Source organism: Anopheles aquasalis, chromosome 3, assembly GCF_943734665.1.
Source record: "Anopheles aquasalis chromosome 3, idAnoAquaMG_Q_19, whole genome shotgun sequence".
NCBI lineage: Eukaryota > Metazoa > Arthropoda > Insecta > Diptera > Culicidae > Anopheles > Anopheles aquasalis.
Genome location: NC_064878.1, coordinates 13,537,786 through 13,550,393, shown reverse-complemented (window position 1 = coordinate 13,550,393; position 12,608 = coordinate 13,537,786). Strand labels below are relative to the sequence as shown.

At 50.0% G+C, this 12,608-nt stretch overlaps 1 protein-coding gene across 1 annotated transcript in view; it reads left to right on the top strand.

Annotated features, from left to right (window-relative positions):
• Window positions 1-12,608, top strand: part of LOC126577071 (mucin-19-like) — a 53,239-nt gene that overhangs the window by 33,767 nt on the left and 6,864 nt on the right. The window contains exons 3-4 of the mRNA XM_050238476.1: window positions 11,843-12,087; window positions 12,184-12,322. Of these exons, the coding sequence (XP_050094433.1) occupies window positions 11,843-12,087; window positions 12,184-12,322 (384 nt within the window). The remainder of the gene's footprint in view (window positions 1-11,842; window positions 12,088-12,183; window positions 12,323-12,608) is intronic.

Sequence of the window (12,608 nt, the reverse complement as noted above, 5' to 3'; positions counted from 1 at the left end):
CTTAAGTCACCGCACTGGCCACTGGTGGCCGCTCATCAAACTCGATCAGATCGTCTCCTGTTCCTGTGTATCTGCTTGGTTTCCTTCGGGAATTCCTCGCACACAGCAACAGCAGCAGCAAGTGAAGCGAAGCGCAGTCAGAGAGCAGAGCGCAAATGGAGCGAAGGCCACTACAACGCCAAGGGTGGTTTATGCTTTTATGATGAAGCGTAAAAGGGCTTTCTCTTCACCCGAAGGCAGAGCGCCAATCGACGACCATCCGACCGGTCCGATTCGATCCGATTATCCCCTCCGGAGGTGGAGTTCGCCGGGAGAGCCGGGCTCTCCGCACTGCCCTTCCTCTAATCACTGCACTTGACCGGTCATTACGATCAATGGTGGCCCAAGAGCGAGGAAGAAGGGTTTTAAAAATTTATGATTAATGTTGCGGGACTCTCGCATCAGCCGGCCAGCCGGCGTCCACTGCGCACCACCAATTGAATTACTAAACATTACCGTTTGACATTAGGCCGCACACTGCTAGCTGGTGGCCACTTTCTATGGCCGCCCGCCAGGTGAAGGTGATCGATGCAAATGTTGCGGCCGGAATGTTACCAGCACGTGGCAAACGGTACCGGTACGCGGCGCAGCATCGACGATGATGAGCTTTCTCGCGATGAACGGTGCCGGTGCCGGCGCCACCAAGTGAGCGAGGTAAACATTGTTGGCAAATTGTTGCTGAGCCCCGTGGACAAAACGATCATCGCGCGCAAACGATGTTTCAATCATCGAAGGCATCACGGGAAAGCCGAGGGTGCTGTAAAGCGATAGTAACTAGCGGGGGGGAGGGGTGCTCGCCAGTCGTTTGACGCCGACTGCTGCTGCTGCTTTCCGGTTTCTGGTGATAGTGCGACAGTCCGGGAGTTTGTGGAAAAGAAACAAAAACAACATAATTGGTCTGCACCGATCGCCCCCGATATCATCGAGTGTCATTGGATGCTTGGCTGCTGTGATTGTAGCGCTTGTTACCGCTTGCCTTTTCATTTCGTTGTTGCAGTGCGGTGTCGAGTTCGAGTGGTTTGTCAATGATTTTTCGTTTTATGAGGCAGCCTTCTACTTTCGTTTCCCTAGTTATTGATGGTTGGATTCATATGCGATTGGAGTGCTGCTGCTGCTGCTGCTCTTTTCCTACCAAGTTCCTAATTTCTTTTCCCTTTGTAGACAATTCATTTGTCTGCCTTTGAGACACTTTTTTACTTTCATTCAATTGATTTATATCGCTTTTATTAATAATGTGGTTTAAGGGGGGACTTCGGTATTTTCAGGTCAGAAAAGGCCCGTTTTTGACGATTTTTTGTGAAGTAACCATTCAACTTTATTTTTTCAAGTAAATGGCATGTTAATCTACAACTTTTGCAGAATATTTGGTATTTTTTTGAGCAACATTCATTGAAAAATTAATCCGTGGCATCAAATTTCGGCAGGCGTGTCGTCGCAAAGGTACATTTTGTCAAGAAAGGGATTTTGGAACGAACTATTGTTCAATGTAAAATTTACAATATGGACGTTTTCAAATAAGGACGTTTATCGCTAATGAAAGTTGCCTTTATTTGCTGGCACTTTTATATATTTTTTATGTTTACTTAACTGCACATTGCTTCTTATATCATTGTGTCCAAATCCATTTATTAGTAAACTTCTATCTTAATCAGTCTTTTAACATTATTCAATCCTCGATTTAATGTTTCTTTGGGCGATGTTATTCCTAATTCCTTTTTACGATTTTTCTACCGTTACGAAACATCTTGCACATGTTTTTTTTTTACCTTTGTTCACTTCTTCCACTGTTCCACTTTAATCGCAATCCCGTTCCCAGAGCGTATCGAGCCCAAGTGCACGATAAAGAACGGATCAGCTAAATGCTGAACTCTGGAGGATGCCGTGTCCACTCCGTGGAAAAGTAGTTCCACATTGACGCAACGTAAACGCTCGTAAACCGTCGCCACCGCCACCAATAATCGATAAGTAAAAAGGCATCATCTTAAGAGTTGCGCTCGCTGGCACCGCTTTGCCGCTGCTCTCATAAACATGCAACATTGCATAAAGTGTACGCACATACCGGCGCATACCGGTGTGCAACCTTTCGATTTCGCACCGTTCGAGGTTCAACAAACTAATCGCTCCCAGTGACTCCCACGCGGCCATTTGCCTGACCGCGATCCGGCGCGAGGTTGAAAGTGAACGTGACACCGCCATGTGCGACGAAAGCAACAAGAAGAGGAGGTCAATGAGGAGGTCGTTATCACACGAAACGGGGATTAAAGGAGGTTAACGGGAGCCCTTGGTGTTCGCACCTTCGCTCCGCGGTGAAACAATAGACCTCTGCCAACGGCGGGGGGGGGGGGGGTGACCTTGGTGAAAACCTCTTAATTTCGGGGCTCTTTGGGATCTTTCGAACTCTTTTTGCCATTGTGAAAACGGAAATCATCAACGAATCTCCACGCCACAACTCACAGAAAATCAAACGCCTCCTCTCCTCCACGTTCCCTGGCTGGCTCGATGGAAAAACCATCCCTTCTCAATCCAATTAAGCCATCTTTTGTGACGAATGCATGCTGCTCGTACTCGGTGGGACCTCAGAGTTGAGTTGAAGTGAGAGTTGTGGGGTTCCGGGACAAAGTTTCGATTTTCAATCTTTCCACTCTCCAGGCCGGCTCCAGACCACGACCACGACGGCTAAGACGAGGGCGACAATCAAGATGTTAGTTGGTTCGTTGGAGGGAAATGTTATGTATTATGCATGCCGAGCATGCAGCCCGCGGTTCGTAAGGGTTAGTGCACTTTCATCGGCACTGCTCCTCCTTCTCCCCCTCCTCCACTCTCTGTTGTTGCTGTTGTTGGAGCACGTCTTTACATTGTCTGTTCCATTGCATGCCACTCCCTTCGGTTCGATCGAATCTGTTCTGGGCGCTGTCTATGCGCAACAGCATGGAGTTGGTGCATCAAAGATTGGTGTCTCTTGCTTTGCGTTTGTTTTTTTTTTTTCGTCATTGTGCTGCTACTACTGACTGGTGGCCGGATGATCGCGACATTCGCGACAAGTGAAACTCTTTTCCTCCCTTTCCTCAGCAGCTGTGTCACGCTTGGCAGTCACTCGATTCGAGTTTGAGCTGCATATTTGCATGCCACCCCGAATGTTGCGGAGTGTGCAGGAATGTCGCGGTCAACCTACCGCTGGGACGCATCAAGGACCAGGTTGCCAAGGTGTGGATTGCGTTTCGGAAGAGAAACCATGTCACCGGCGGCACTCGCTACGACGAATGTGCGCGCAGTCTGATCGACATCATTCTAGCAGAAGCGTATATGAGCGAGCGGCGTGAGAACAGCCGCCAGGCGACCAATTAGCGTGCGAGACCATAAAACCGCGGAATGTATCGCGCCAAGAGGTCTCGAGGCCAACCAGCATAAACCACGAACTGCTGCGTGCCGCAACTCTCGGTTGATCCTGGTCGCTGGACGACTACAAAGGCATCCGCCGGCGGCGGTCCAGAGGTTCACACAACATTGCGCCGCAATCGCCACGAGGATCTGCAGCCAATGGTGACGGCACCGTCGTCGTCACGTTTTTCACGCCGGACACGGATTATGATTCCGCGATCTGGCACGATCAGTTGACACCAGGCTATCACTTCATTTTGCTTCAAACCTACACTAAACCTTTGCCGTAATTAGTCGTTTGGATGAAGAGAAAATGGCAACCAAGGCTTAATTCGAAATGATAAACATTGATTAGCCAGCAGCAGCAGCTAATTGATCTTCGCATAAATCATACCAATTTCAACTCCCTTTCCCAATTAGTCACCCTCGCTCCCTGGAATAAGTGGCGAAAGTGATATGATTAGTAGCGGAAGGCCTAATTCATTAGAGCCGTTTGTCTCTTGGTATCTTAACATTGCTGCTCTCCCCCCAAAAAAAAAACTGAAAATGCAGTTTTCGGAAAGTAGAAATGAAGTTCAAGTTAGCTGCGGCCAGACGAATGACTCACGCTCCTCCTCAACCTATAGACCCAAGGTGTTGTTGTTGGTGGCGAGAATCGTCGAGCACAAAACCACACTGAGATCCCACCACCACCACCACCAAGCAATCAGCTGTTCAAACCCCCGGGCGGGAATGTGGTGCAGCATAAGCGGCGTCGATGTAGTAGAAGTCAAGACGGAGTCTCACGGTACGTTCGTCGCGCTATGGAATCAGCTGCTGCGCATGGCACCGTTGCTTACCGTGTAGCATAAGTAAATAGAGACAAACAAAAAAACAAACACAGTAAATAAATGCTCTCCACCAGCAGCCCAAAAAGAAGCTGAAGTTGAAGTGTACGACGTAGGAATGGCGCTGCTTGGAGCGTAAGAACCGGATCGGTAAAACCGGGTGTGTATCGCTGGTACTCCTGCTGCTGCTGCTGCGCTGGTGGTGTCGCCAGGCTTTTGGCGTCCAGCAGCATAAGCACAAGATGCCCGTAAGCACACACAGGGACCCACTTCTCTCGCTCTCGCTCTGTCGCTGTCTCCTGCACAACAGGCCAGCGCGAAAACTAGGTTATGTGTTTTGTAGCGTAAAACGTTTTACGACTTTCCGAGGCAGTTGCCGTTCGTTGTGCAAACGGTAGCACCAAACGATCACCAAACGGAGCTGGTGGAGTTCTCGAGCTACGCTTCGCTTACACAGCATCTCCTCTCGAGGAATGCTGCAGTAGAGGCCGCGTACTGTGGCCACGACGAGCGCAGGAATTTGGAATGCAAAAAACCTACTGAATGGCGATTCTGGAACCATGAGCCATTGGGGCTTGATTGCCTGATCGTCTGTGGGAACAACCAACCACCAGCACCAGCAGCACCACAACCAATGATCCAATCAATCAATTACGGTTCCCTGAATTCGCGCGCCCGATCACGATACGGATCGTACCGGATCCCGGTTTCGGATGCTGTGAAGCAGCTGATCAGCGGATTCAACGGGTCCTCCAGCGTCCAGCTTGATTCACTTTATGACTCCGCAAAGAGAGCCCCGTGAGAGAGCAACAAAGTGTCCGTAACAAACTCCACGAACACGAAATCCGGTGCGTTACACCGGTTTGCTGCTGGTAATGACGGTGGTGGCGTCCATCGTATGGAACGACTGTGCACCTTCAGCTTCAGGTTATGATTTACGAAATTCATTCTTGAGCCAGCAAGGTGCTGGCTGCCTTCCCCGTTTTAAACCAGCATAAAAAAAACACTCTCTTGCCGCGCGCTATGGTGCGCTCCGTCTCGAAAGTAAAAGTGAAATCCGTCCCGAGGAGACCCCGGGACCCCGGCGGAGGGCGACCTTTGCCAGTAAGAGATTGATTAGGAAAACACGTGCTCGCCACACGCGCCAGCAAATTGGCCTATGACGCTGCTGGCTGTAACTTCCGGTGCACCCATGCGGGGTGGGTGAGCCCGGATCCCGGAGATTGGGATCCGGGAGTGATCCGATCCGGGTGGTGGCCACGGAGATGGTGAAGTTGAAATGGAATGAAAAGTCGCGCATTTTCCAATATCTGTCACGCTCTCAGCGGTGGTGGATTTCGTTGTTCGCAACAGCCGGTGACGCACCAGACACATGCGCCAGGGTGTCGAGTGGAAGGAAGAAGAAGAGGTCTACCGCTCTAGCACCGGAACGGTCCTGGGCGGTGGAGAGGGCGGCGCAACCACCGTTCGCCGGAGCTGATTTCGGAGCTCACGAAGAGCGATAGCTGCGAAGACACACCGAGCGTGCTCAGGCGAATGTTGCTAAACTAAATTAAACCCCATTATTTCCAGCACCATACAGAGCACCACAGCACACCGTCGCTAGTAGGGGGAACGGAAACGCCATTAATGAGTGGCCAAGCCCACCCGTAACGTCCCGCAACACCGGCACCGGCACCGGTTCTCTGCTGGCGAAAGTGACAACGCCGAACGTGAATTGCGAGCAGCGAACACCGCGGAGTGGCTTTCGAAACGTCAATAAGACACAAACGAATCGAGAGCGAAAGCATCCATCATTTCGTCGCGGTGGTTCTCGCGGTTCCGTGCAGGTGCGCGCTAGACGTTGCGGTCCAGATGCGGTGCCGCAAGCGCATCTTCACGTACCGACTTCACGGTTAAAACGGGGTGGTGGCGTTTGAGTTGGGTTGAGCTGTGCGCAAGATCATGAAGATATTAAGTGTTTCCGATGCAATCGGTGTGATCCGGGGTAGAGGGGAGCGTGTTACGAATTTTTGTGCCGCTATCCGTGTTAATAGTTCCGTTGATACACATTGAAGAAATTGTTACCAACGGAAGTTCAGGAAGTTCATGCCTTCCGGGGGGGCTAAGGTACTTATTTTTTTCTGTGACACTTATTTTTTATATTTTACCAAAAATGCTAATCCTGTCAAGAAAGTTGTGTAAACATTTTGGATAAATCGAAGAAACTTTGACAAAGATAGTGATTTTTGAAAATTTGCGCTTCATATAAGGCATGCAGATGCGCTCTATGCAGTTCGCTACCTTGAGGAGTGTTTCCCGTTTCAAAGTCAAAGTCCCTATCGTACCGTAAAAACTACCGTACCGAACCTTTTGAAATGTTTAACAATTTATCAGAACACTGTTTTCCAGGTAGCCCTGACGAGTTTTCACAGAAAATGTTGATACTACATAATTTTTTAATTAATTATGTAACACTCGTTTTCTTAAGCAATATCGTGAAAAGCACCACTTTTTCAACATTTTAAAGCTACCTAAAATGTAAAAATGGAAAATTCGATAACAACTCGACGGGGCTACCTAGAAAAAGATTACCCATTACGCAGCTATGCAGTGGCACAATTTTTGGTCCAAATCGAAAGACTTGTCTTTTTAAGCGACGAACCCGGTTTTGATCATTTTTCAATCAGCCACCATCAACTTCTAAAATCTGGAAAAATAGGAATATCAACAAAAACTCTCCGGGGCTACCTAGATAAACTTATAATCTTTCTAACGAATATCGATTTGTATATTTCAAATAATCCAGCACGCGGCTTCGATGGGCACCGGAAAAAGTACCTTTTCGAAGACACGTTTGCCTAAATTTGATGCCATGAATGAAGTTTTTCATAAATCTTCTCCAAAACACAACCAAATATTCTTGAAAACTTGTTATTCAATATGACACCCACTTGAAAAAATTAAGTTCAATTGTTTCTTCACAAAACATCGTCAAAAATAAAGTACCACTGTATGACTTGACCGAACTCAACATGATCATCTTCGTAGTATCGCCCCTTGGATTGTTTTTTTTTTATGGTCGACCGAGGTAGTGACCGTGTCAAACTGTCACTCTTGATAAGACGACTAGTTCATCATAGTCTAATCCGGTTAGGATCTTATGTTTCTTTCTTGTACAAACCCCATCAGTTGATTCCGCAAAAGAAAAGAAATTTAGAGGAATAGGAGCTACATGAACCCTTAACGCCAGAAACACGCTGGGTGTATTGCTTGCAGGTTGCTCCACGGAAAACTGATACCCTAAACAGGTCGATACTGCCCGGGGTTCCAAATGGAACTTCCCCACCACTACGTAACCTGCTGCTGCCCACCCCCGGGAACGTTTAAGTGAACCTTCTTTCTGTTTCGCGTTTCGCGGGCACATTTCGTGAATTAGTTTCACTTTCACATTCGTGCGTTGGCCGACGACCTGGCGAATATTGCAAAGCGAAATCCTGAGTGTGTATGGGATTAGCATGCAATTTGACACCCGACAAGCGGCCGCTACTGACCAGAAATGGATACCGCGTGTTTTTTTTTTCTTTTTGTGGGGCATGACGATAGCCAACGAATTCCGAGGTTTCCTCCGTTCCACTGGCAGGTACGGGGCAGGACAGATTTCCGAAAAGCAGGTTCACCGATACTCCGACGAATGGATCACCGCAGATTGATTGGTCGTCGTCGTCGTCTTAGTCGTGGTCGTGGACGAGGAACTTGATGTTTACATTCCATCCCAGCACAGCACTCTTCTATCTGCGGTATACCTTCCCCTGAACCGGAGTCTGTTGTTGTTCATTGACACGCATAAACGATTGTCATATTTCATGTTTTTCCTTTTTTCCTGAACTCTTCTGACTTTGGACGCGGGACACGCGGCCTCATGGGAATCAGCGGGGCAAAGGCATGGCAAGACAAGGCAAACAGTGCCAGCCACCTGTACAATCAACCTCATCCGGATCTGGATCCGGGCCTTAGGGCTTGGAGGCTTTTTGAGCTCTCCACACTCACACGCACACCACTGACACGACGACGGCGATAATGATCATCATCACGATCGCGAGAGACATCGGAGTACAACGCAACGCAGCCATTCCGACCCGGCCATTCAGTACAGAGCCAGCATAAATTGAGCTGCGAAGACCGCTTGCTGGCAGGATTTATTTCCATTTCGTTTTCCCCGAAACCCGCGGTAACGGCGGGGCAGGTGAAGGCACAAGGGCGACTCCCGGCGATCCTCCCCGATCCGGCGCGCTGCAGGAGCGTCGAGTCCCGTTGATTGACTCACTTCTTTGTCTGCGTGGCACACCATTCTCCGTTGTCTCCTGCCAGCGAGAAGGAGACACAAGGACCCCGCAAAAAGAAGAAGATCCCGGGACGAGACCAGAAAGAAGGCCAGAATCAATTTCTTTTGATTCTGCCTCGAGGGCATCGTTCTCTCGCTCGGGCTTTACAAAGTCTGGTCCTCCTTGCGTGCGTCCTTTTCTTCTTCCCGCGGTTCGCATAATTTCCCTCGACATTTGTTATTCAGCGGACCGTCGAGCCGCGCCACAGTTGTTTATTGTGCCATTGTGCCAGCGATGTTCCAATTGTTGTGTTGCTGTTCCTTTCGTACGCAGCAGCAGCAGCAGCATCCTCTTGTCCTTCTGCGTCTTTTTGTGTCGCTTGCTAGTCCGGGACCTTTCTTCTTTCGTTCGGTTGGTGTGCAGGATACGTTCAGGGATTACGCTGCAGACGTGACCGGTTGATGGAGGTACGGGAGGGGAACCGAAATAATTACACCGTACACCGTCCCTTCCCTCAACCGGGAATCCGTTCCTGGTTCGAGCAATCAAAACTCGAATTCTCCGTGGTGGTTAACGAACGTTCAGGAATTCCAGGATGGGTTATGTCTACATCCTATTCCCCCCCGACACGATCCAATCCCCCGGGGGCGGAGGTATTCCAGTCGATAAAGGATTATAAACAGCCCACATCAATCGCCTCAGGTCATCACCATCGTACAGTTGCATCTCCTGTGACGCCGGAAATCGAAGGCGACGCCCTGCTCGACGATTAATCAGTAACCCATGAGCTCATGGGCCCGCCAGCAAGGACCTGCCCAAAAAAAAAAAAACAAACGGGACCAAGAGCTGTGGAATTTCTGAACGAGGTGCAAGTGGCAAAAATGGGTCAAACCCTGTGATGGGGGTGGGGGACAACAACTGAACTTCTGAACAATGTTGAGGCTCCCTTTTTGGCCACAAGACACAAGTGGACGAAGACAAGACAATGGCGTGCGAGGGAAAGGGCACGGCATAAAGGGTCGCGAAACGCGGAATCCGGAACCGGTCGCGTACGTCAATCACCGATTCACCCGAAATCTTCGACAGCCGATCAGCCAGGCTGAACCGGTTCTATAGGATACGGTGTTCCGGATGTAGCCGGTTGTTGGGAACCTTGTGTAGGGGAGCCCAACGGCAAAACGACGGGATCCCAGGGCCTCCTCCAGCGCAACTCAGCGCAATCAGCTGCACTACTGCACATTTCGAGCCATTTATTTCATTGTTATTATGGGGTTGACCACTACCACCACCACCACCATCATCATCATCACCATCATCATGATCATATTGTTATTGGTTTCTGGCGGTAGTTGGCCCTTTCTTCTTCTCCTTCGCGTGTGTCTTATTATGTTGCTCGTTGGTCGGTTGTTCGGTTGGTGGCTAATTGTTTTTTGCGCATTTCGCGTTCCACCAACAACTGGGTGTTGTGCGGAGAGGTTGATGTCTTCGCCCATCTTCGCACCACCACCATAACCTGTAAGGATCGAAGCAGCCTTTCCAAGAAGAAGAAGAACAAGACGAAGAACAAGATGGTTGCCATGGGACGAAAGGAACTGTCCCCCTGAGAGAGTGATTTCTCAATTTTCCCGAAAAGTCACGCCAAGGAGGTTTCGGTCCTTACCCACCTTTTCCCCTCTCGGACAATTACCTCGCCCCCCCCGGGTGGGGCAGTGCCTTTTGCAGTGAACGACACCACGAATCTCGCAATGCCATACCAGCAGCAGCGACAGCAACAGGTTCAATTGCGTTCGCGTGTAGGGGTTTTTGGTTTTGCCTTCCAGTTGCACTCTACGCAAGGCAACCGACATGGCATGAACTTGACTTTTGCGCGGTTGTACCATGTGGCTTCGAACATCCATCAATCAACTTCGATTCCTTTGTTTTTTTTTTTTTTTTTGAGGGAGTTGGTAGAGGTCGCGCTATCCAGCCGTTCGTTCCCGTAATGCTGCTGCTGCTGCCGCTGCTGCATTACACATATTTATGCGATTTATTTGTTGAGCAGCATGGCAGGTAGCAAATGGCATCGACACATGGAACAGTTTTTAACCAATTTTTTTTCTGTGTGTTTTGCGCGACGAAAGCGTCCCTTTACAGGTCCCCCATGATTGATAGGTAGCGCTACTACCTGCGCCTTGTACATTTGCTGAAAACGCCAGTAACCGGTGCACGATCTTGTTGTTGTCGATGGGCTGCAACAACATTCAGATCGCTTGATCTCCGCTGGGTTCGTTGCTCGAAATGTTCTTCGATCAATCATCAGCCTTAACCGCTGCCTGTTTGCTCCGTATCTCTTGAGCTCTCTCTCTCTCTCTTGATGCTAACGGCAGTAAAAGTCACGCTTCTGGAATAAACTGCTTCCGTCTACCAGCAGCAGCTAGTACTTAGTAGCAAATCAGCACCGCAAAGTGTGCGCACCCCGATGAAAAGTGAAAGAAACCCCTTCCAAACACACGGGCACACATGGGGCGCTCCCCGGGATGGAATGTCCGCGATCTGTCAGGACTCGTGTAAAGTCGGCTACGGGATACGGCCGGACTACGGCACTGGACCGTGCGGAAGCTGGCGGAGAGGGTTGGTCGTCGTGTATGATTGATAAAGTGAAAGGTTTTCCGACATCCGAAATCGGACCGCAGCCCCTGTGAGGGGCCACCAGCGTGTCAAAGCGCGAACACAACACAAGCGATCACGTCGTTCCGCCGGCCGTTATCTGCGTACGGCCATCGTGCGCCCCACCGTAGGAAACGACGGACGGAATGATTTCGCAACCAGCAAACCGTTATTTGCTTTCTCGTGTGGTTGTTGTTTGTTGCTGGATGTCTGGATGTCAGTGCATCAAGCGAAAGCTCCCTTCAAGAAGCCCTCTTTGGTTCGACCGCGGAATGACGTTTGAATCGAGAAGGTACCCGAAGGTCGCCATGTTCCGTCGACGGATCTTAACATACGCTGGTTAATGACAACGATTAGGGATTTTTGTGGGGAGGGGTAACAGATCGCGACCTGGTGCTTGTTGTCGCGTTTTGTTTTGCCCTAAAATTCACACACTCCCAGCCACGATTAGGCAATAGCGCCGGTCCCTGTTGTTCGGAGAACATGTTGCCACATTTCCGCTAATGGGTGTTAATTACGTTAGGTTTTTGGTTTTTGGAAGGCCGCCCTTGTCGATCGCCAACTTCAAACGTCGCCCGCTCCCTGGCCATGTTTATCATCATCAGTTCGTCGGCTGATAGCATTCCTCTCTGTTCTCCTTTCCCACAGATCCGCAGCTAATGCCGGATGACCCGGAGGCAACGTCGCCGAAAGGGGACTACGCGTTCGACAATCCAGCCTTCAAGACGGAGAACGGTGGTGCCGGCGGACCGGTGACGGGCAGTGGTGGTGGTGGTGCCAGTGGGACAGCGAACAGCACCAACACCAAGACCGGTTCACCGCTCGATCCGAGCTGGACCTCCAAGCAGAACACGATCGAGAAGCGCAAAACCGTCGACGATAGCTATGTGAACGTAAGTCCAAGGAGATCGAGAACCGTTTGCTCCCTCAAACATGGCCACCGTATTAAAACCGTTTCTTCGCTTCTTCTGACCTCCCCCCCATCACAGGTGACAACGCCACGGTTGGTGTCGCTGCGCGGTTCCGACTTTACCGGGCTCGGTGTCGAGGTGTACGGTGGCCTGAAGGAAGGTATCTTCGTCAGGAAAGTGATGCCCCAGGGTCCGGCCGCCGGTCTCGTCAACACAGGTAAGGCAAGATTATAATCCAATCAATGCTGTGGTGATCATCCGATTCTGGAGTCTCGTTCGGCGTGCTCTAGGGGCACCGGCGGTATTCCTGCATTAGGGCGTGCGATCCGGGATTAATTATATAACCTGCGACATTGCTTCGGTTGGATGTTTGGCTCTCAGTGATGAGCTGGATGATCTGCGAGAGCTTAATTTGGGGATTTTTCGTCAAACTTACCGTAGACATTATACACCTTTCATCCGGCTCAGCCTGCGACCTGAACCTGAACACTGACTTCTGTAAA